Source organism: Ursus maritimus, unplaced genomic scaffold (genome assembly GCF_017311325.1).
Source record: "Ursus maritimus isolate PB19 unplaced genomic scaffold, ASM1731132v1 scaffold_24, whole genome shotgun sequence".
NCBI lineage: Eukaryota > Metazoa > Chordata > Mammalia > Carnivora > Ursidae > Ursus > Ursus maritimus.
Window position 1 is genome coordinate 36,559,942 of NW_024424897.1, and position 20,598 is coordinate 36,580,539.

The following is a 20,598-nucleotide window of genomic DNA, read 5'->3' on the forward strand; positions in this document are numbered from 1 at the left end:
CCCTAATAATATTTCTAATTATACCATCACTTTATTTAAAATTAGAAGCATAAATATTTCACATGTACTTTACTGAAATCTCAGCACAGGTAAAAAATAGTATTAATTAACTCCACTGTAAAGATGGGAGAGGAGCAGTATTAAAAAGAAATCTGCTCAGTCATGTCCTGAACCAGGGATGTGGCAGAAACAGAACCCCATCACCCAATTCAAATTAACACAACTTAGCAGATCACACTGCCCTCAATTTAAATTGCTACCAGCCAAAAGTATTAGGTTCAGCAGCTCCTCCTGCCCACAAGTCTTGTTCCTGTGCTTTAATAAAACCACCTTTTTGCATCAGAAAAAAAAAAAAGTATTAGATTCTTATTTCACGAATTTGAGGGGGAAAAAAAGAGAAAAAACTTCCAGTGGAAATTTGTATTACTATATATATATATATGCACAATAATAATTACACATATATGCCCAATATATAAATGTGCTTGTTCTTTTATGCTAACTCCTCAGATCTCATTAACTGGACTGAAAAGGCAGGGCTAGGGAAACTGCTTAATAATTATTTATAGCCAAGTATGAAATAATCATCTACAATGATCTTAAAACTACTAATTTCACTTATACGTATGGCTTATGCACAATAGCGCTTCAAGCAGGGAAAGCAGAGAATGTGTAGTCTCCAAGTCATCCCTGCCCTTCAGACTAGAGAAGCAGCACAGCACAGTAGATAAGGGCAAAGACACTGAAGCCAGGCTTCCTGGGTTTGAGTCCTAGCTCTGCCCCATACTAACTGGGCCTACGCCCCGGTTTCCTCATGTATAAAATAGGAATAATACCGGGGTGCCTGGGTGGTTCAGATGGTTAAGTGTCTGCCTTCAGCTCAAGTTGTGATCCCAGGCTCCTAGGATCGAGCCAAATGTTGGGCTCCCAGCTCAGCAGGGAGTCTACTTCTCCCTCTCCCTCTGTCTCTCCCCCTGCTCATGGTCTCTCTCTGTATCGCTCTGTCTCAAATGCATAAATAAAATCTTTAAAAAAATAGGAATAATACAACAGTAGCAACCCTTATTGAGATTAAGTTAATATGTGAAGTGCTTACTAGAATGCCTGGTACATAGTAAGCACAATACAAACGGTTATTATTAAAGATTCTATACTAGCCCTTGTACAAGAAGTCTAGAATCAGGAATATCTGATGGTTTACTTATACCCTGCCCTGTCCTAGAAAAGGACTTAGCAAAGCTTACAAAAAGGCATCCAAGGCTAGAGAGCCTGACTCAAACTAAAAAACAGAAAAATGCATACCACAATGACCCACACGTTTTTGACAGGAGATCCTTAAATTTGATTCTAAGGTTTCCAACTGATACGCTCAAGACACCTAGTCGGGTAAGCCACTGAGATGGGCAGTTAACTACATACCAATGGTTTAGGAGAATTCAAAACTGGTTAGGAATTTGTCTAATGGGACCTCATAAGGAAAAAGACATATTATGGAATAACAAATAACTTTGACAACAGACCCAAAGAGGACAGTTTCTCATGACAACCCTTGCTACAAGATGATGGTATCCATGTAATTTCGTAAATGAAATTCTATTAGGGGTCAGAAACAATGCAGTCTAGATACCCAGCCCTCTAATAATCTGGCTTGATTCAGTGCTGAATTTCAATTATATGTAAGAATAGAGAGTCCCTGTATTCTTTAGGCAATCCTCCCTAAACACTTTATCTAAGGGAAGTTTTGAAAAATACCAGGAGGTAAGACTGAGTTTGAACTCTGACAAGAATCCAAAATACAGCTCTCTTATGATGCCTTTTAAATACAGACCCATAAGCCTTAAATAGGAGATGGAGATAGGGTTGAGAACTTGGGAATACAAGGGGAACCTACCAAATACACTTGCTTGATTATAAGACTATCCGTATCTAGAGATGAGCAGAGAGCAAGGCCCAGACTCTCTCAGAAACTTGTTTTAAATCCATCTTATCAGAGATCCAAACGAGTGATCAAGGGTCTACATGAGGAAGTCTAGGATGCTCACTTCAACACAGGTGCTATTAAATAACCACTGCCTTGACGGTTACAGAAACTGCTTTGCTTCAGACAAAGGAAGATATTTAAAAGGGAAGTTTAAGAAAAAAAAAAAAAAAAAAACACTCCAAAGAACTCTTACAAATAAATTTTGAAAGATGTAAAATTAGTAATAGGAAAGATGACAGGTTAGAACTAGGCAAAGCACTGTGAAAGGATTTTAAATTTTGATAAAATACCACTATAAAGATATGAATAAGAAAAATGGTGAACTGAGTATCTGAATCAGATTCATATGTAGACACACACCTGAACTTCCGACAGCCTGCTACAGCCAGCCTGTTCGTAAACTCAATTAAGAACATAAGTAACTACTCTAGTTACACTAGATAAAATAATTATTTTGATCTCTGTGCATCTAAAACTGTGACCTGATCTCTATGGCTGGCTGCCACATTCCTGAAATCAGAACTCATCCTAGGGAGGACCAAAAATATCCAATAATTAAAAAGGCAGCATAAGCACTTTAAAATTATTTAAAGAGATAGGCAATCAACTCGAGAAGGTAGAACAATACCTGAGACCTTTGTCAAGGCATATACCAGCATTATATGGTACTTTCATTTGAAGCTAAAATTAAGTCCCCCCAAAGGAGCGAGATTCAAGTGAGTCACCCAGTATTGTGAGACTCAATGTCATTTTCACATAGTAGTAGGTCCTTCATTGACAGTAAAAAAAAACCTAAGTTCAATTTTCATGAACTATCATAAAAACTGCAGTCAATTCACTTAAAATCCATAGAACCAGCTGTAATTCAGTGGTATAAAAGACACTGTTTTTACATTTTAACAGGATCTAGACTGCACCCTTTCCAATTAAAACCTCTCCAAATGAATCTTCTTAGAAAGTTTCCTAATTTCCTAAATATAAAACCAGACAAATCAAACCCACGCTTTTTCTAGATTTCATACCTGTGTTGCCAAACTCAAGACTTGCTGTACCAGCTCCTGTGTTTCTGATGGTTTCTTGAGAAACAGCTTCACGATGGCAGTAAGCAGAGTGAGCTGCACCTAAGGCCGTGACATGATTTAACAGATAAAGTGAAAGGCATTTACATGATTCCCTACCACCATTTCCAAAGTAGTGCTTATCCATCTATGAATTACTAGGGGGGCTTTCTGATTTTGATTAAGAGAGAAAGGCTAAAACTCAGCCATTATCAAAAATAGCAGGTCAAAGGTATTCATCAATTAACTCAATGGCCTCTTATCCCTAAACTGCATTTTTGGCATCAAAAATTGCTTCACTATTTATTAAATCCTTTATTATTTACTTCCGCCAAAAGATACAACTTAGGGAGAATTAGGGAATTATCTGTCATACTAGAGTAAGAGCCAGGAAATAGTAAAATCGCACCAGATCACAGCTAATTAAGAGTGGGCTGCTGAACCATACAGAAAGCCACAGGCTTGTATGGGCTCCTTGTAAAGGCCCAAAGTTACTATGGCAAATTACGTACATGACCTTCACTGTGCAGTGAGTGCAAATGCCAGGGGAAAAGGGTTTTATAATTTATCTGCTTCTCTGGGCCTGTAGCTCCGAGGTCAGGTCTCTCCATTTCGGTAGAGAGACAGAAGGTGGGAGAAAGTCCAACCACCCACAGAGAATCTTTCCAAATGGCACATGCCAGTCCTCACCCCAGCCCCAGGAGAGAACCCCTGCTGTAATGAGCCACAACCATTAGGAACAGGAATAGGTCATCTTCTGGTGAGAGAAAATTAAGAAGTGGTAACTACTGCTTCAGCCAGTAGTTGCTAAAGTGTGGTTCTGGACCACTAGCAGCAGCAGCACTCAGAACCCAGTAAGAAATGAAAATGCTTAAGCCCATCTCAGACCCAACGAGTCAGAAACACTAAGGATGGGGCCCAGCAACCTGTGTTTTAACAAACTCTCTAGGTTCATTAAAGTTTGAGAACCACTGGTCTAAAGAAGATTTGTCCCACCAGAAATCAGCACAAATGAAAAGATGACCCCTTTGGGGAGAAAATGAACATACTATATATGTAAATTCTCTCTCTCTCTCTCTCTCTCTCTCTCACACACACACACACACACACACACATAGACATACACACACACAGGAAAGTGCTTAACCTTTACTTTCCCTGAAATATTCCCCAAAAGATCAGACACAGGACACAAATGAGAATTTACCTGGGTGCTTTCATCATGAAAACCCTCCAGGAAGCTCTCTAATAACTCATCTGCATTGTCAATTCTCTCAGCATATTCTCCCACAATCCAAATCATAGCTGCTCGAGCATCTGGTTCATCCAGCGAGTCTAAGTTCTCACACAGAGTGGCAATGATACTTTCATACCTGATTTAACAAAATGAACTATGGTTACACTGGGCACAATTGAGAATTGTATTTAACAATGAAGGCTAAAAACAAAACCACCACTATCAAGGTTTTTGGTCAAGAGAATGCACAGGTTTTAAGCCAGAAGATTATGTCTTAAATTTCCCTTCAATTATGTTTTCATACTGGACCATAAGCTGCTATAAAAGCTCATCAGGTATTCTTTTCTTTTTCTTTTTTTGTTTTCAAAGATTTTGTTTATTTGAGAGATAGAGAGAGAGAGCATGGGAGGGAGGGGCAGAGGGAGAAGCAGACTCCCTGATGAGCAGGGAACCCCATGTGGGACCTGATTCCAGGACCCTGAGATCATGACCTGAGCTGAAGGCAGATGCTTAACCGACTGAGCCACCCAGGCACCCCAGATAGTCTTTTCACAAGGAAAAATTAACCTGTGGTATACGATAATACCACTAACTTATACTTCTAACAATCTTTCTAATAACTGGATCAGAGAATTTTCCTATGTATTATTCCATTTTGTCTTCATGGTAGAGGAACAGAAATTCCACTTTACTTTTAGGAAAACAGAGTTAGACAACAACAGCATCCAGACTAGAAACAGTAATTTTGTCCACTAATCCACTAACTCTGCTTTTTACAGAGATCATTATGTTCCTTCCTCCCAAGGCACCCATACTAATGACTTGTTTCTCCAAAGAAACAAAAAATGCAAGTACTTATTTTTATTTGTACAGGTCTATAGAGCTCTCACTTTTATCATGCTGAATCCATCTCCTTGGCTAATATAGTTTTAAACATAAAAACGACAATGTAGGGGCGCCTGGATGGCATGGTTGGCTGATTGTCTGACTCCCGGTTTCAGCTCAGGTTGTGATCTTGGGGCCATGGGATCGAATCCCATATCGGGCTCCGTGCTCAGAAGAGTCTGTTTAAGTTTTTTTCTCCCTCTGTTCTCCCCCCTCACTGGCTCGGTCTCTCAAAAATAAATCAATCTTTTAAAAAATGACAATGTATAATAAATTAACATGTAGACAACCAAATAGTACGTTTGTTTGCCCTACTTCCACTGATTAAACCAGGTTCCTGATAGTACTTTCTTAAAATTAAACTGTCATAAACCTTTATTAATAGAAACCAGAAATGGAGACATTTCTCTGCTAATCACAATGAAATATACATCTCCACCCTTAATCTTTCTAAACTTAGAAACCCAACTCTCCTCTTTTCTGGGAGAGTGACAAAAGCACATGGTCCTTTTCCCCAAAATACCACTTCTAAAATTAAAAAATATATATATAATGCTTAATAAACCACAAACTTGCTAAATAAAGTATTTCTGCCAATTCTGAGTGCACCACTAAGCTAACTTACTGCAAGTTGCTTCATTTAACACTATCTTTAAAGACTAATCAGAATCTTCAGCACAGCACATCTCTCTGATTATAAGGCAAAATGAGATTTAGGATGCTTACAAGACCTGCTTTTATTTCACCCTTTCAGATCCTTTAATCACTTGCCTTCAAAATCAAACCTAATCAGGCATTTTTGCTTCATAAACTAAGAGGGTTCAATGTGAAAAATCTGTGGACTGAAACTGTAGATTCTGCATACTTTCATGGGAATAGTTATAATACTGCAGAAAGGGACAGAGATTCTGATAATTCATTACATGTTCTATAATTTTCTACAAAGTAGTAGGTAACATGCAAAGTAAACAATAAACTGTCACCTTCCTGGCTTTTACAATCATGTGGCTATTAATTTATCATTCAAACTGAAACGTTTATTTCTGAGAGTGAAAAGAAACACAACTATTAATTACGCCTGGGAACAGGCATAAACTGAAATATGGCTGGACAATCTGTAATATATGGGCTTTCTCTTTAATAGCAACATCACTGACAAAGAATCTGGTCAACTTTGGGGCACCTGGGTGGCTCAGTCGTTAAGCGTCTGCCTTTGGCTCAGGGCATGATCCCGGCATTATGGGATTGAGCCCCACATCAGCTCCTCCGCTGGGAGCCTGCTTCTTCCTCTCCCACTCCCCCTGCTTGTGTTCCCTCTCTCGCTGGCTGTCTCTATCTCTGTCAAATAAATAAATAAATAAATAAATAAATAAATAAATAAATAAATAAAATCTTAAAAAAAAAAAAAAAAGAATCTGGTCAACTTCAATATATGCCAGTTGACTGTCATTCAGCTTCTATTCCTCTCTATGTACTAAAGCGGGATGAAAAATCAGGTTTTGATCCCTGTACTAACCACCTTCTACTTTTTTTTTTAAACATTTATAACACTCTTTTATGTTTTTAATTATTTTTTTTTAAGATTTTATTTATTCATTTGAGAGAGAGAGAGCACACAAGCAGGGGCAGAGGGAGAGGGAAAGGGAGAAGCAGGCTCCCCGCTGAGCCAGCCAGGAGCCTTGATGTGGGACTTGGTCTCAGGATCTGGAGATCATGACCTGAGCCAAAGGCAGACACTCAACTATCTGAGCCACCCAGGCGCCCTTTAATTATTTTAATTTAAAAATTATTTTTCATAATAAAGTATCCTATTTTAACAGGATTTTTAACAAAGTATCCTATTATGACCAGTTACATTACAAAGAATAATTCTCACCTAGCCAATTTCAAAGTGCCTTATTTAAACATTTCCTAAATGGTTTGAGGAAAAAGGTAGAAGTATTTGGACATACTTGTTGGGGTACTTGCGAAAGATGTCCCTGATGACAACAATTGCCTCTTGGACCACATAATTTACTTTGGTCTGGATGAGATCAAGCAATGTGCTCACACAGCGCTCTGCAGATTGCTACAAAGAAGAACATAATAAATGACAAGTCAGATGATCTCTCCAATAATGCAACCTCAAAATAAAAATAACTTTGAACAGGTGCACCAACGAAACTAGACTAAAAGATCAGACACTTAATTGACCAAGCTATACTAGAGGCTAGGCTTTTTGACGGAGATACACAGAAGTTCCAGTTATAGTCCAAATCTTATTCATTGCAAAATATATTGACAGATAAGTCGATTCAAACAAAACTAATCATCTTGGATAGCCATGGAGAACAGAAATGAGAAGAAAGAACGAGTGAAGGTAGGGGGAAAGAAGAATGAAAGAATAAACCAAGGTAGGTCTTTTCCTAGAGTTCATGGATGAGTGGAGACAGCAGAAGGCATCTTTAAACCTCTTGAAATGAAATTGCCAAATTGCATATGTGCACACAAGTATATTTTCCAGGGAGAGGACCCATGGCTTTCATTATATTTTCAAAGTTATCTGTGACTCAAGAAACTCTAAGGAAAATTTGCCATCTTCTGAACTATATAACTGAAAGTCTATGGCCTTAGATAAACTGCAATTTTCCCCAGCTTATAGTTCATCTATAAAATTTAATCTATTAATCTTTTATTAATGAAGGGACTATGGGAGACTACAAGTGATAAAACTAATATGCTGAAACTATAAGTCATAGTTGTTGGGTTTTTTTTTTAAAGATTTTATTTATTTATTTGATAGAGAAAGAGCAGGAAAGCACAAGCAGGAGGAGTGGCAGAGGGAGAAGGAGAAGCAGGTTCCCCACTGAGCAGGGAGCCTGATGTGGGGCCCGATCCCAGGACCCTGGAATCAAGACCTGAGCTGAAGGCAGTTGCTTAACCAACTGAGCCACCCAGGCACCCTGTATAAGTCATAGTTTTTAAAAGAAGAAGGGTTTCAGACAAGAGATCCTAAAAATCAAGAACTGATTTATTATATATCATAATGTGCTTGGATGTGTCACTCCATTACCTACCTCCTGATAAGATGCAATAGAAAGTACCCAGTATCGGCTAAGAGGTATTTCTGCCTAACACTGAACATGAACATTACCAAACCTCTAGATTTAATTATGTAAAGGGGATGCCAGAATGAGAAAAACAGTATCACTAAAATACAACCATCCAAATCCAGACTCTGGAAAATTGTACAAACCTGATGACCTAGTCCCTTTAATAAATGGCATCAAAAGTAAGTAACTAAAGACTTAAGAGACAGTAACCAAATGCAACGTGTGGATCTTCTTTAGATTTTTATTTGAACAAGCCCCCTATAAAAAGACCCTGAGACACAATTAGGGAAAATTGAACATGGACCGGGTCTTCAATGAGATTAAGAATTATTGTTAATTGTTGGGTACAGTAATGGTATTGTGACAATGTATTTTTTTCAGGATGTTCTCTATTAGATACACACACTGAACTACTCTAGTAAGATCCTATCTGGGATCTGCATTAAAATCCAACAGCACTCCGCTAGGAGGAAAAAGATAAAAGCAGCAACATGTTGATATTTTGTTCAAAATGGGTGATGTGTACATGAGAGCTCATTATCAACTTTAGTGTATGCCTGACAACCTTGGTAATAAAACCTTTTAAAGGTACTAAGTTAAACCACTCCAAGCTAAAATGCAAAATAAAATTGCATCTTGAGGTTATTCATGATGACTCTGTTGCACCACAGAATGATTCTGCCATCTTTTATGTATTTTTTCCATTTCTGGATTCTATTTTATTCATTTTTAGCTAGTAGTTCCTGTGCAGTCACTGCAACAGCAAAATAATTGGAAAATTTTAAATATATAAATTGTGATAAATTATAAAGTATATAGAATATAGGTTATGTAAGATTTAAATTATCATAAATTAAATAATACAGATACAGTGGTTAACACAGGGCTTGATATAAAGCTCACATTTAGTGAGCCCTTCCTATCATTATTATAATAAAGACAAAAGGCCATTTCCCACGATGCATCAATATTTGAAAAATATTTAAGTCTGGGACAGTAATATTCGAGCAATTTGTCATCTCAACCATACTGCTTTTTTATTAAAGCAAAAAAAAAGCCTACCATTATTACAGCAGTATGGCAGAGAGGCAAGAGTAAACATCCAATCACTGTTCAGACAAAAAAGTCCAGAAACAGAGAAATATATACGCACTTATGAAATTTAGTATGAGATAACATTTTTAACAGTGAGGAAAGTATGATTTGTTCTAGTGTTTGATCCTCACCCTCATATTTTTCACCAAAATTCTAATTGTTTTAATTATTAAAAATATCTTTAAATGTAAAAAAACAGAACCTCTGCCATAGAAGTAGACAATAATGATGAGTTTTAGTCTGAGGTGAAGCACAATCTTCTAGATGTGCCACTAAAGAGCTACAGAGAAAACAACTCACCACATCAGAAAATGCAAACTTCTGTGCATCAAAACAGCAAATGAAATCAAAAGGAAAACAAATTGGGAAAACAACTGCTAACAAAATGAGGGGTTAATATCTTTAATTATAAAGGATTTTTTTTTTAAATCGATGTGGAAAAGCCCATTGGAAAAAGGTGCACAGGAAGTGAACAAGCAATTCCAAAAGGCTAACAAATGAAAAAATGCTCGCCTTCGCTAGAGATCAAAGATTTGGCTACAAAGTCCACTTTATACCATTATTTGGAAAAAGAGCAGGAACTTTAAGGTCCTACAATAAGAGGAAGGTTAAATAAATTATGAAGCCATCAAACATTATGTCTATAATCCACTAAAAATTATGTCAAATATTAACTAACATGGAAAATGTCCATGTATAATTCAATGAAAAAGGCAGACTACAGAAATAAATAGCATTTTTAGGATGATCTCATTTTTGTAAGAAGTACAGCTGTGTATGACGGACTACACAGATGAAGACTGAAAATCACGGCTACATCATCTCTGGGAGGATGGAATAGGTAGGAGAAAACAGAGTGTTCCATTTTTGTTTAATTTGTGTTATTTTCCAATTTTATTTAGTAAATACATATGGCTTTCCTAACAGGAAAAATACCATCTTTTTTTTTTTTTTTTTTTAAGATTTTATTTATTTATTTGACAGAGAGAGACAGCCAGCAAGAGAGGGAACACAAGCAGGGGAGTTGGAGAGGAAGAAGCAGGCTCCCAGCAGAGAAGCCTGATATGGGGCTCGATCCCAGAACACTGGGATCATGCCCTGAGCTGAAGGCAGATGCTTAACGACTGCGCCACCCAGGCGCCCCACCGTCTTTATTTTTAAATTAAAGGATGAATATGGTGGCTAACTGAACACAATTTAAAAAATACATACATACATAAAGGGATGAGACACATAGCAGTACCTTATCTTGACTTATAAAAATTAGAAATAGTAAACACCAGACAGCAGAAGACTAGGAAGTAAGAACTTACTGCCTTAATCCCTCTTAAAGAAATAAAATCATTTGATTTTATTTGGAAGACTAAGAAGGACCAGGGGTTTATCTCCTCCTTAAAGAAATAGGTATACACTGTAAATATATACAGTTTTGTCAATCATACCTCAATAAAGCTGAGGGTAAGGGGGAGTAAAATCTACAAAAAAAAAAAAAACCAGACAAAAAACAAATAGGCAAAAGTTACTGAAAAAACAATACTATGGGATAACCTTTCCAGTGCTATATATGGACTGAGCAGCTTACTGCTTAATCTTTAACCTAGCCAACTGGAACAAAATTAAATTATATATTTTTTTCACCTCAGGATACTTATAGCAACATAGAAACACCTATATTTTCAGTTATGATAAAAATACAACTCAAACTCTTAAGACACATAAACTTTCCAACAAGCCCTGCTCTCACAGCTAAGCATGAAATTAAAATTCATTTTTTTCTCATCTGTCGTAAAAAGGATAAGATGCCCTGAAAGAATGCAGCAGCTTGGTTTAGAGGTTACCCAGAAAATCTCCTACAATCTTCTCCTTTCCCACGAATGCTTAATTAGAAACAGGAATCATCACCTCTCCTGCCCCACTGATTGTGTTTGGGCCAGGCAACTCTTTCCAACTGATAGCCTTCATGACTGAAGCAGGTCTAGGAAAAGCGTCCAGCAAATGCAGGCAACCTAAGAGAGCACTAGTAGCTAGAAGGCCGGAGCCTTGAAGGCTGATCTCACTCACTTCCAAACAAAGTTCATCTCTCACACACTCTAATATTCCCACCACGGCACCCCGAGTCAAAGGAAAAAGTGAAAGCCATCAGAACTTTAACCCTTCCAGAAGATTATGGACTATTTTTCCATTAGTCACAATACATGGCATTAACAGCCTCTAGGAATCCAGATGGAGAATGCTCTCTAGTAATTCCAGGGATAGAAAATCTCTTTTAACTTCAGAATGATACAATTTTATAGGACTCTTTAGAGCTTTGCCAAAGAAGTCAGTAAGACAATGACAATCTGGCAACTCTTTTAACTTCAGAATGATACAATTTTACAGGACTCTTTAGAGCTTTGCCAAAGGACTCAGTAAGACAATGACAACCTGGCAATGAATAGCAGAAAATTACTCTTTATGCTACCAAAATTTCTCTGAAAATTAAGTGGGTAAGAAAAGGAATAAGAAAAGAAAAAGAAAGAAAAGAATGTAAAGAGTGGTGATTAAAAAAAGATGTAATATATTAAGATCCAATAATCAGATATCCCCATTTCTCAATGAAGCAACAAAGTGTATTAAATACCTGAAGCAACTAAGCTATGACAACCAGGAGGAGAAACCAGGATGAATTAACATCTAGCTCCAACAACTAGGCTGCTGAATTATTTATCAATGGTAACTCCATGAAGCAGCCCTGTCTCAAATAAAAACAAGGAAGGCCAATCAGGAACTTGGCTTTCATAGATGCTTCTCTGACACAGCATCTGTTTCCTTCTGTTCCCATGGAGTACTGGACAGACTGTCCAAATTATTTTAGTATCCTTGAGAAATCATATGGTCCAATCCTCTGACTCTAAGCAGAACTGCAGTCAAGTAGCAAGAACACATATGGAGCTCTGAATCCACAACATCATAGCAAATTCCAATACATTTCTGAGTAATGAACAAATGGAGGACTGGAGACTGATGGAGCAGGGAAGTTTAAGCTGTAGCCCATAACACCTACTGGAAGGCTGCAACCAAGCTAAAAAATCAGTCTGCTCACAGAGAGGCTCTTTCAGAGGACATCGAAGTAAAGATCAACTCCCTGCCCTAAAGCAGAAACCTGTTAGTCAGCAGCCCTGCCTATGCTCACAGAAGTCCTGATCGACTTTTCTGTTATCTCATTCTTAAATACAAATGGGTTGCAATTTATTATATGTGTGCTATATGCCTCAATTAAAAAATTATATATAGACATGCAAGAGTCAGCACACGATACTCCAGATAATTAAATTTAAACTGCAGACACAAAACACTGTAATTCATATCCCCAGAGACTCAAGAAGCTATCTCAATCACACAAAAAGGAATGCTGTGTGAGAAGTACCACTAACAAGAAAGAGCTATGAAGATAGGCTCCATGGAATGATGGCTGTGCAGAGGCCAAACAAGCAATAAACCAGACTGCAGCAAGTGAGAGGACAGAGGACCGGAAGACAAAAGGGTCCACGACAAAAGGTTTACAGGTTCGATACTATGCTTGAAAAGCTGGAAGAAAGAGATGTTATGAAGATACACAATGCAAGAAAAAAAAAAGAAAGGCCATTATAGAAACTCCAGAAAAAACAAAAGACTCTGTAAGAAAGAAAATATAATCATTTGTATTCTACTGGCTCTACATATTTGGTCATAATATGCATAGAAAGTTTTGCAAGGCTTTAGTTGACAGAACAATAAATTAAGGCACATTATCTAAATTTACAAAGATAATCAACATAGGAAGAAAAAACCTCATGACCTAACTATCGGAGAATATCAAGTAGGAATGGTGGCGTACATAAACTGTTACTTAAGTCACAGCACAAAGTTAAAAAGATAATATCTACAATTGGTTAAATCAATAAATACCATATTATTTAGAAATATGGAAGCAGCAAAGTAACTGAAACTAGAAGGAGTTAAAAATGATTCCCTCTAGGAATTTTAACTATGTGCTTTATTATTTTAATAAATTAAAAAAAAACGCATTTTAAAAAAAAGGAGTGAAGACAACACTCTGAATCCCATAATGTGACCACAACTACCATCAGGCACTTGCCTCCACTTTGATGGCACACCGTCCAATGGCCCTCACAGCCTTGCGAACAAAGTCCACATCCACTTCTGTGGCATATTCCTTTAATTCCGCCAGAACCTGTTACAAATCCAGAAGGTACACAATCATTAAGGATTCTCAAACAGCGATTTCATGGCCTAGCTGCTTCTGAAAGCCAGACCTGAAGATCTAAGTGATTTATAAATTTGAATCTGCTTTAAGTCTGACCTGAGCAATGTTGGCTTGGGATGCTAAACGAATCATGATGTCCAATTTCTCTAGTTTCACATAGATGGGATCATTGTACTTCACAAAGAAGACTTTGATTTCCTGCTTCAAGATTTCAGGCCTGTGGTACACAGAAACACATTTATCTAAGGAAGGCGAGACATGTACTGACATAGCCTTCAAAGTCTGTATGAATATCTAATCTGTGCTCCAGCCACTCCACCCCATCCACCAAACCTCACAAATTTCCTTTCTACCCCTCTAACCAGATTCCCACCCGGCAGACAATTTTTAAGGGCTAGGGTACATATTGCTAAGAACTGCTGGAAGAACAACAATCTGGCTCTAAACTATGGCCTAAGCCATAAAAGCTGGCACTAGCTGGTACATTACTAGGAGGCCCATCAGGAAACAAACAAAGCTGTAGAACAACACCAAGTGTTTATCGCAGGAACATTCCAAAAGCAACTGTTAGCCTCCCGATGCTGGGCAAGCTGCTCTGCCATACAACATTTTCCTTTCCACATATTCACACTGGCCTCTGTAATACTGATATTGTTAAGCTTAATTCAAAATAATAAGCACTTTAATCACCAATTCATTGTTTCCCAACCTTTTCTGGACAATTAGATTGATATTCCTCAGGGCGACGTACTGCACCTCTGGCTCCCCAGACAGCAAAGTGACAAGCGGAGGGGCCAACTTCTTCAGCAGCATATTGTAGTAGTCAGAGTCCTTGGGTAACAACTCTAGAAACTTCATTAGGACTTTTACCGCTGAAAGCACCACTGCTGAGTTGGCATGAGATAGCCGGGGAGTTACACGCTCACAGATGCTGAGGGCAGAAAAGGAAAATTAACAACCTGAATTATTTCTTTGCTCAATCCAGAGCCCACAGCGTACTGTGTCAGAGTCCCACGGATCAACTATCAAGAAACTAGAGAAACGGTTAGGAAAGTCAAAGCTCCATGTGGAAACAAAACTGGGATCCTGCACTTGCAAAAGCTTCATTCCCAGCAAACTACAGACAGAGCAGGGACATCAGAAGATTCAGGAAATCAGCAATAAGGGATGCTCAAACTGGAAGGAAACTAGGCAATACCCAAAAATACCTGAGGCACACACCATTTACCCTCGTGTTTTACAGTCTTCTCCATCTCCCCATATTACGTAAGGGCTCCTTGCCTCACAACCTATTTCTCCTCAACCTATAGGATGTCAAATTAAGTTCTGAGAGTTACTTCATAGTGAGAGATATAAACCGTGACTGAAGGTTTCATAAGATGCAGGAGGTGAGTTGAGCAGGAAAACGACACCACTCCTTGCCTTCACGATAATAAGAAAATCTCCAAAAGGGTTTTTAAGTAACAGACCACCACTGCAATATTCTCCCAAACCCTTCCTCTGTTCTCCTAGCCCCTGCCACCTACACTTAAAGGCCTCCCTAAATCTTGAGTATGTAATTATCTGTTGAGGGTTCTTCAGAAATTAACCTGATTTTGATAGCTCTTGGGCAACATGAGAGTCTGGGTGATTGTATTCAGTTAAGGATTTATGATAAGTAAGGGGGTTTCTCTCCCTTCCTCCAGTATCTAACTGGCTGACGCTCTGACCTCCCTCAGGTCTTCATACAAATGCCATCTTCTCAGCAAGGCCTTCCCTGACTACCCTTTTACAAAAAACAATTCCTCATCCCCAAACGTCCAGTATTTCTTAGAGCTCCTCTCTACTTTATCTTTCCCGTTAGTGCTTATCATCCTCTGACATATTATACATTGTATTATATATACTTCTGCCCCATCCCTCAGAATAAGTGTTCCGTGAGGGCTACAATTCTGTTGACAGTATCCTCAGGGCCCAGAACAATGCCTGGCATGCAGCATAGACTCAATAAACATTTGCTAAGTGAATGCACAAATAAGTGTGAGATGTCGAGGACCAACAAAAAATCAAATTCTATATAAAGTTCCTTCCATAAGATACTTGTAATTTTTTTTTTAAAGATACTCGTACTTTTGATAATGGAAAGAAATAATCGAGGAGAGCTTTAGTTAAGGTCCTGAGGAACAATTTCCCAGACAAGTGAAGAGAACTTACGTTATGGTAGCTTGAGCTTCAGCCAGGCTAGGAAGGTTCTTATCTACCATAATTAAAATATGTCAACTTTAATGAAGAGCCAACATTTCTTCCGAAGTACTTTACCTAGTACAGTGCCTATATATACAGAACACTCAATAAAAATTGGTGGTAATTTCAACTCTGTAAACTAAAATGTGTGTAGGCATATATGAAATTTAATAGTCAATTTGTGATGGTCAAAGAAAATTTCTAACAGTGAACTTGGTAAAGGGCTGAGCAGAACAACCCAGGTGCACCTTCCAAAATCTTTTCCAAATTCAGACTGACGTGATTTCTGTATCTAATGAAAGACACCATATGTCTTGCAGGCTTCAATACATTTTCTCTACTACTGAATTATAGACATAGTTCAACTCGGTAACTAGTATCAGGCCACTTACTATGCATCTAATAGAATGAAAAGTTTGTCTCTACAGTGAGACACTCAAAAACCTTGTGTGCCAAATGGCCAGAAACTGCTATATGAGAGATGTGGGACCATGATGAGGGAGATTTTAGCAGAAGGTAACTGCAATATTCAAACAAGAAATGAAAAATACACATCTTTTAAGAAGAGCTATTTTTGCCTGGTTCACTCCACCACCTAAATATGTTCCTAAATCCAGTGAGAAAATACCGCAGAGATAGCAGTATCTACCCCACAAGCCACTGATTTTTGCCAACATAAGAAACCCTATTCTAATACAGACAGTAGAACTTATTCAAACAGGCAAGTCTCCCAGATGCTATCCAGGGAAACACAACTGACCTCTGAGCCTCCCGGTCATCTTTAGGGTTGTAATTAGACAGGCAGTCCAAGATGAAAATCTGGCCCCATTCAGTGCACTCATTCAGGGCTGTCAGCAGCTTGTTAATGTTCTGTGGGTTCAGATCGAGTAGGTTGCTGTTTGGGTGAGATTCACTGATTTCAGATAATGCTGCTACAGCATTAGCCACCACCTAGGAAAGAAACAGACATGACCTTGATTTACCAAGAACAGTACGATGATAAACAAATACTTAATCTTCTCCGGATCACTTCACAGATCTCAACTCCTAATCATTCCTGAACATTTTACCTAGTCAGCTAGAAACATGAACTGCTTTCAAAACATGTATTAAACCACCAATGATGGCATATATAGTTTTCTTGTGGTCAGGCACCCAGAATCAAAACAATTCATTTATTAGCAGATAGTCACACATAACTTATTATTAAAACATTAATAATTTTAATAGTATTCAACCCTATCATTAGAATAAAAATACATGAACAGTTTAAAGATCAAAGAAGTTTAAACATGTACATTAGGCAGGCAAAGGACGAAAAATTTTAGAGCTGTATGGGTATACATGTATGGGGGGGGGGTGATACTGTCAATCATGTCGTGAATCTCACAGTAAGAAAATGTGAGCTTGAAACCTTAGTTCACTACTGAATGACATGCTGGGAGATGTTCCTCATCTGAAAACTGGGGACAATTTAATCTACCTCACAGATCAGTTTTAGTTTAAGGATCAAATCAGATTACACATGTATAAGTGCTTTCTATAAAGCCTTAGGCAAATTTTAGGTGGTACTATTACCCTAACTCATCAAGAGTTTTTCACATTAACATCTCTGAAACGGAGATGCATTTTATAACAAAGGCCTGTCAGTTGGGGGTGCCTGGATGGCTCAGTCAGTTAAGCTTCCGACTCTCGGTTTTGCCTCAGGTGGTGATCTCAGGGTCATGAGACTGAGTCCGTGTGGGTTAGTCTGTTTAAGACACTCTTTCCCTCTCCCTCTGCCCCTCCCCCACCGCATGCTCACATGAGCGCTCTCTCAAATAAATCTTAAAAAAAAAAAGTATGTCAGTTTAATAGGAAGCACATTTCTTTCCAAGTAATACAGAAAACAATAATGCATCTTATAATCAATGCCATCTCAGAATCAATGAAATACGGTACATCAAATGTAACTGTTCAGGCAGTACCATAATATGAAAAATTGCTACCGAATATAAAAAAATACACTTGTGGGGTGCCTGGGTGGTTCAGTCAGTTCAGCAACTGATTCTTGATTTCAGCTCAGGGCATGATCTCATGGTTGTGAGACCAAGCCCTCTGTCGGGATCCACGCCGAGCACGGAGCCTGCTTAAGAGTCTCTCTCCCCCTCGCATCCCCACATGAGTGCACTCTCTCTCTCAAAAAAAAAAAAAAAAAAAAAAAAAGGTACACTTGAATCCTGACTTACAGATCTGGGAATCCACATTAGTTGCAAGAAAAAAAGTGAACACTCTTTATCAAAATTACAGAGTATTTCTGATATAACTAATACATTTACAGTTGATGATGTTTAAAGTAATTTAAAAATTGCAAAAACACCCCAAAATAAAAAAAACACACAAAAAAACCTATACTATGGCCCTATACAAGTGAATTTAAAGCCACATTAAAAAAAAATAATCTCTATGAACAATGTGGGGCTCAAACTCAACCCCAAGATCAAGAATCACATGCTCTACCAACTGAGCCAGGCAGGCACCCCAAAAACCACACTTTGCAGTGAAGTTCCCAGATGTTACTAAAGACTAGCAAAGTAAGGCTAAACATAAATATTCTCTAAGTATCAATGAGATGTGATAAGAGAGAGCAGCTTCAGTAAGTATACATATTAAAATGTTCTCAAAAATGTCAACTCATGCTTAGTTCTTACTAAAGTCCCTTGCTAAAGGCTTGAGAAACTAAGAGTTGTATAATTATCCTTTTGGCAGCAAGTGAAAAAACATAATAGCTACAATTCAGCTACTGATTTTAGTAGCCACCTTATCTGAGTAGTCTGCAGATTATCCCAGCATTTATCCTAGAAGATAAATGTCTAGAGAATATGATTTTTTAATCACATAATACACTTAACGACAGTATTCATTCTTTCATAAAAGGTAGATGTCACGGGGCCCCTGGGTGGCTCAGTCAATTAAGCAACCAACTCCTGGTTTCAGCTCAGGTCATGATCTCAGGGTTGTGGGATCGAGGCCTAAGTCAGGCTCCTCGCTCAGTACAGAGTCTGCTTGGGATTCTCCCTCTCACTCTCCCCACTCACATGCACATGCTCTCTCTCTCTCTCTCTCAAATAAATAAATAAATCTTAAAAAAAAAGTATGATGCTACGAATAGAATCATCGTCAGCTATATTTTAGTGATCACAAAATTCCAAGATGAAAAATCAAAGGCTCCCTTGTAAGTATGATTATAAATATGATATGATTTTACTGTTATTAAGAAAAATCAGGGGCACCTGGGTGGCTCAGTTGTTAATTGTCTGCCTTCAGCTCAGGTCACGATCTCAGAGTCCTGGGATCGAGCCCTGCATTGGGCTCCCTGCTCCACTGGGAGCCTGCTTCTTCCTCTCCCACTACCCCTGCTTGTGTTCCCTCTCTCGCTGGCTATCTCTCTCTCTATCAAATAAATAAATAAAATCTTAAAAAAAAAATCAGTAAGAATTATCTAGTCCACCTACCACAAGGTACCACGTATAAACTTCCTTTCTGACTTCATTTTTGTTTGCTATCAACAAGCATGGGATTTAGTGACAAACAAAAAGCATAAAGAGTGAATTACTAATTCCCTCCATCATCTCAGGTGCTTTACAAGCAGGGAAAGAGATTTCCCATGTCCTACTTGATAGATCTGATTATAGTATAAAGGATCAAAATGTCATATTGGAAGATCGAATGCCTGTTTTCAACTATTACTGCCAACATATGCCCAATCTTAGTTACTGGCTGTCCAAGATAAAATGTCCTACCACAACTTATCATTTCTGCCAGTTAAATCATTTCAGTGTTAAAAAAAAAAATTACATGTTAAATATAAAGTCTGTTAATAGGAAATGTAGAAAAAGAAAAGGTCAGAATTGAGGGAATTAAAAAAAGCAATGTGGAGGAAAGAGAACAGAAGGATACTGAACAGAATGAACAATTAGAATTCCTCTGTCATTATCATAGGCAATTGGAAATTAAACCAAGTGTATAATGCGGCTAATGAAGTATATGTTCTGGTGGCAAAATAGGCAATTTCCACTCATTATCACATTAAAACAAAAAAGGAAATAGGGAAAAGTAAATCTAATTAAAAGATCCAGAGAGACCAGATTATAGGATTACATTTAGAAAAGCCTGCATTGAGGAAAGAGATTACTGCCAAACAGTTACTGAGCCAATGGCCAACTAGAGAAAAATGCACCCCCAATAACAAAATTCTACTGTTCCTCTAAAACTTCATGTTCCTTCTTTTCTACCTTTCCACTTTCATCTCCTAATCCTCACAGGCTGTTATGATTTCAGAAACATACCAAGGTGGGCCCATAGGGACTGCTTAACGTTCTCCTGGTCTCACCCTAATGGAAACTTAAAACAAGCTAGTCATACCGAATCTAAAGTAGAGAGAAAAGACTGACTTCAAGACAGCAACTGGGTGGTTAGGGTATACAGGACAACTCACTTATCGATGTTTATGCTGTTTCTTTGGAATTTTGTATTATGTACATAGCACAAATATTGTCTATTTCTAAAAATAAGCTTTAAAAACAATAGATTGAAACTTAAGATTTACTTCCTCTTTCCAGAAAGACTTATCCAAACAATAATTCAATGTCACAAAGAACAAATCTAACCCCTGCGGTAACTGTCTTGATATACCCGTGTATTAAAACAAAGGTTATGTCTCTTTCACTTGAACCATCACTTTGAATTTGAACTAACACTCACATGCATAACATTTCTCCCCTAGAAAACTGGCATTTCTC

The 20,598-nt window shown here is 37.9% G+C and overlaps 1 protein-coding gene across 7 annotated transcripts in view; it reads right to left on the reverse strand.

The window, feature by feature from the left end:
* AP2B1 (adaptor related protein complex 2 subunit beta 1) overlaps nucleotides 1-20,598 on the reverse strand; it is a 119,481-nt gene that overhangs the window by 67,398 nt on the left and 31,485 nt on the right. For all 7 annotated transcript variants that reach the window (XM_008695409.2, XM_008695410.2, XM_040640989.1 and 4 more), the window contains exons 6-12: nucleotides 16,578-16,768; nucleotides 14,304-14,525; nucleotides 13,691-13,811; nucleotides 13,466-13,561; nucleotides 7,114-7,229; nucleotides 4,247-4,412; nucleotides 3,004-3,102 (exon numbers count right to left, since the gene is read on the reverse strand). In XM_008695409.2, the coding sequence (XP_008693631.1) occupies nucleotides 3,004-3,102; nucleotides 4,247-4,412; nucleotides 7,114-7,229; nucleotides 13,466-13,561; nucleotides 13,691-13,811; nucleotides 14,304-14,525; nucleotides 16,578-16,768 (1,011 nt within the window). The remainder of the gene's footprint in view (nucleotides 1-3,003; nucleotides 3,103-4,246; nucleotides 4,413-7,113; nucleotides 7,230-13,465; nucleotides 13,562-13,690; nucleotides 13,812-14,303; nucleotides 14,526-16,577; nucleotides 16,769-20,598) is intronic.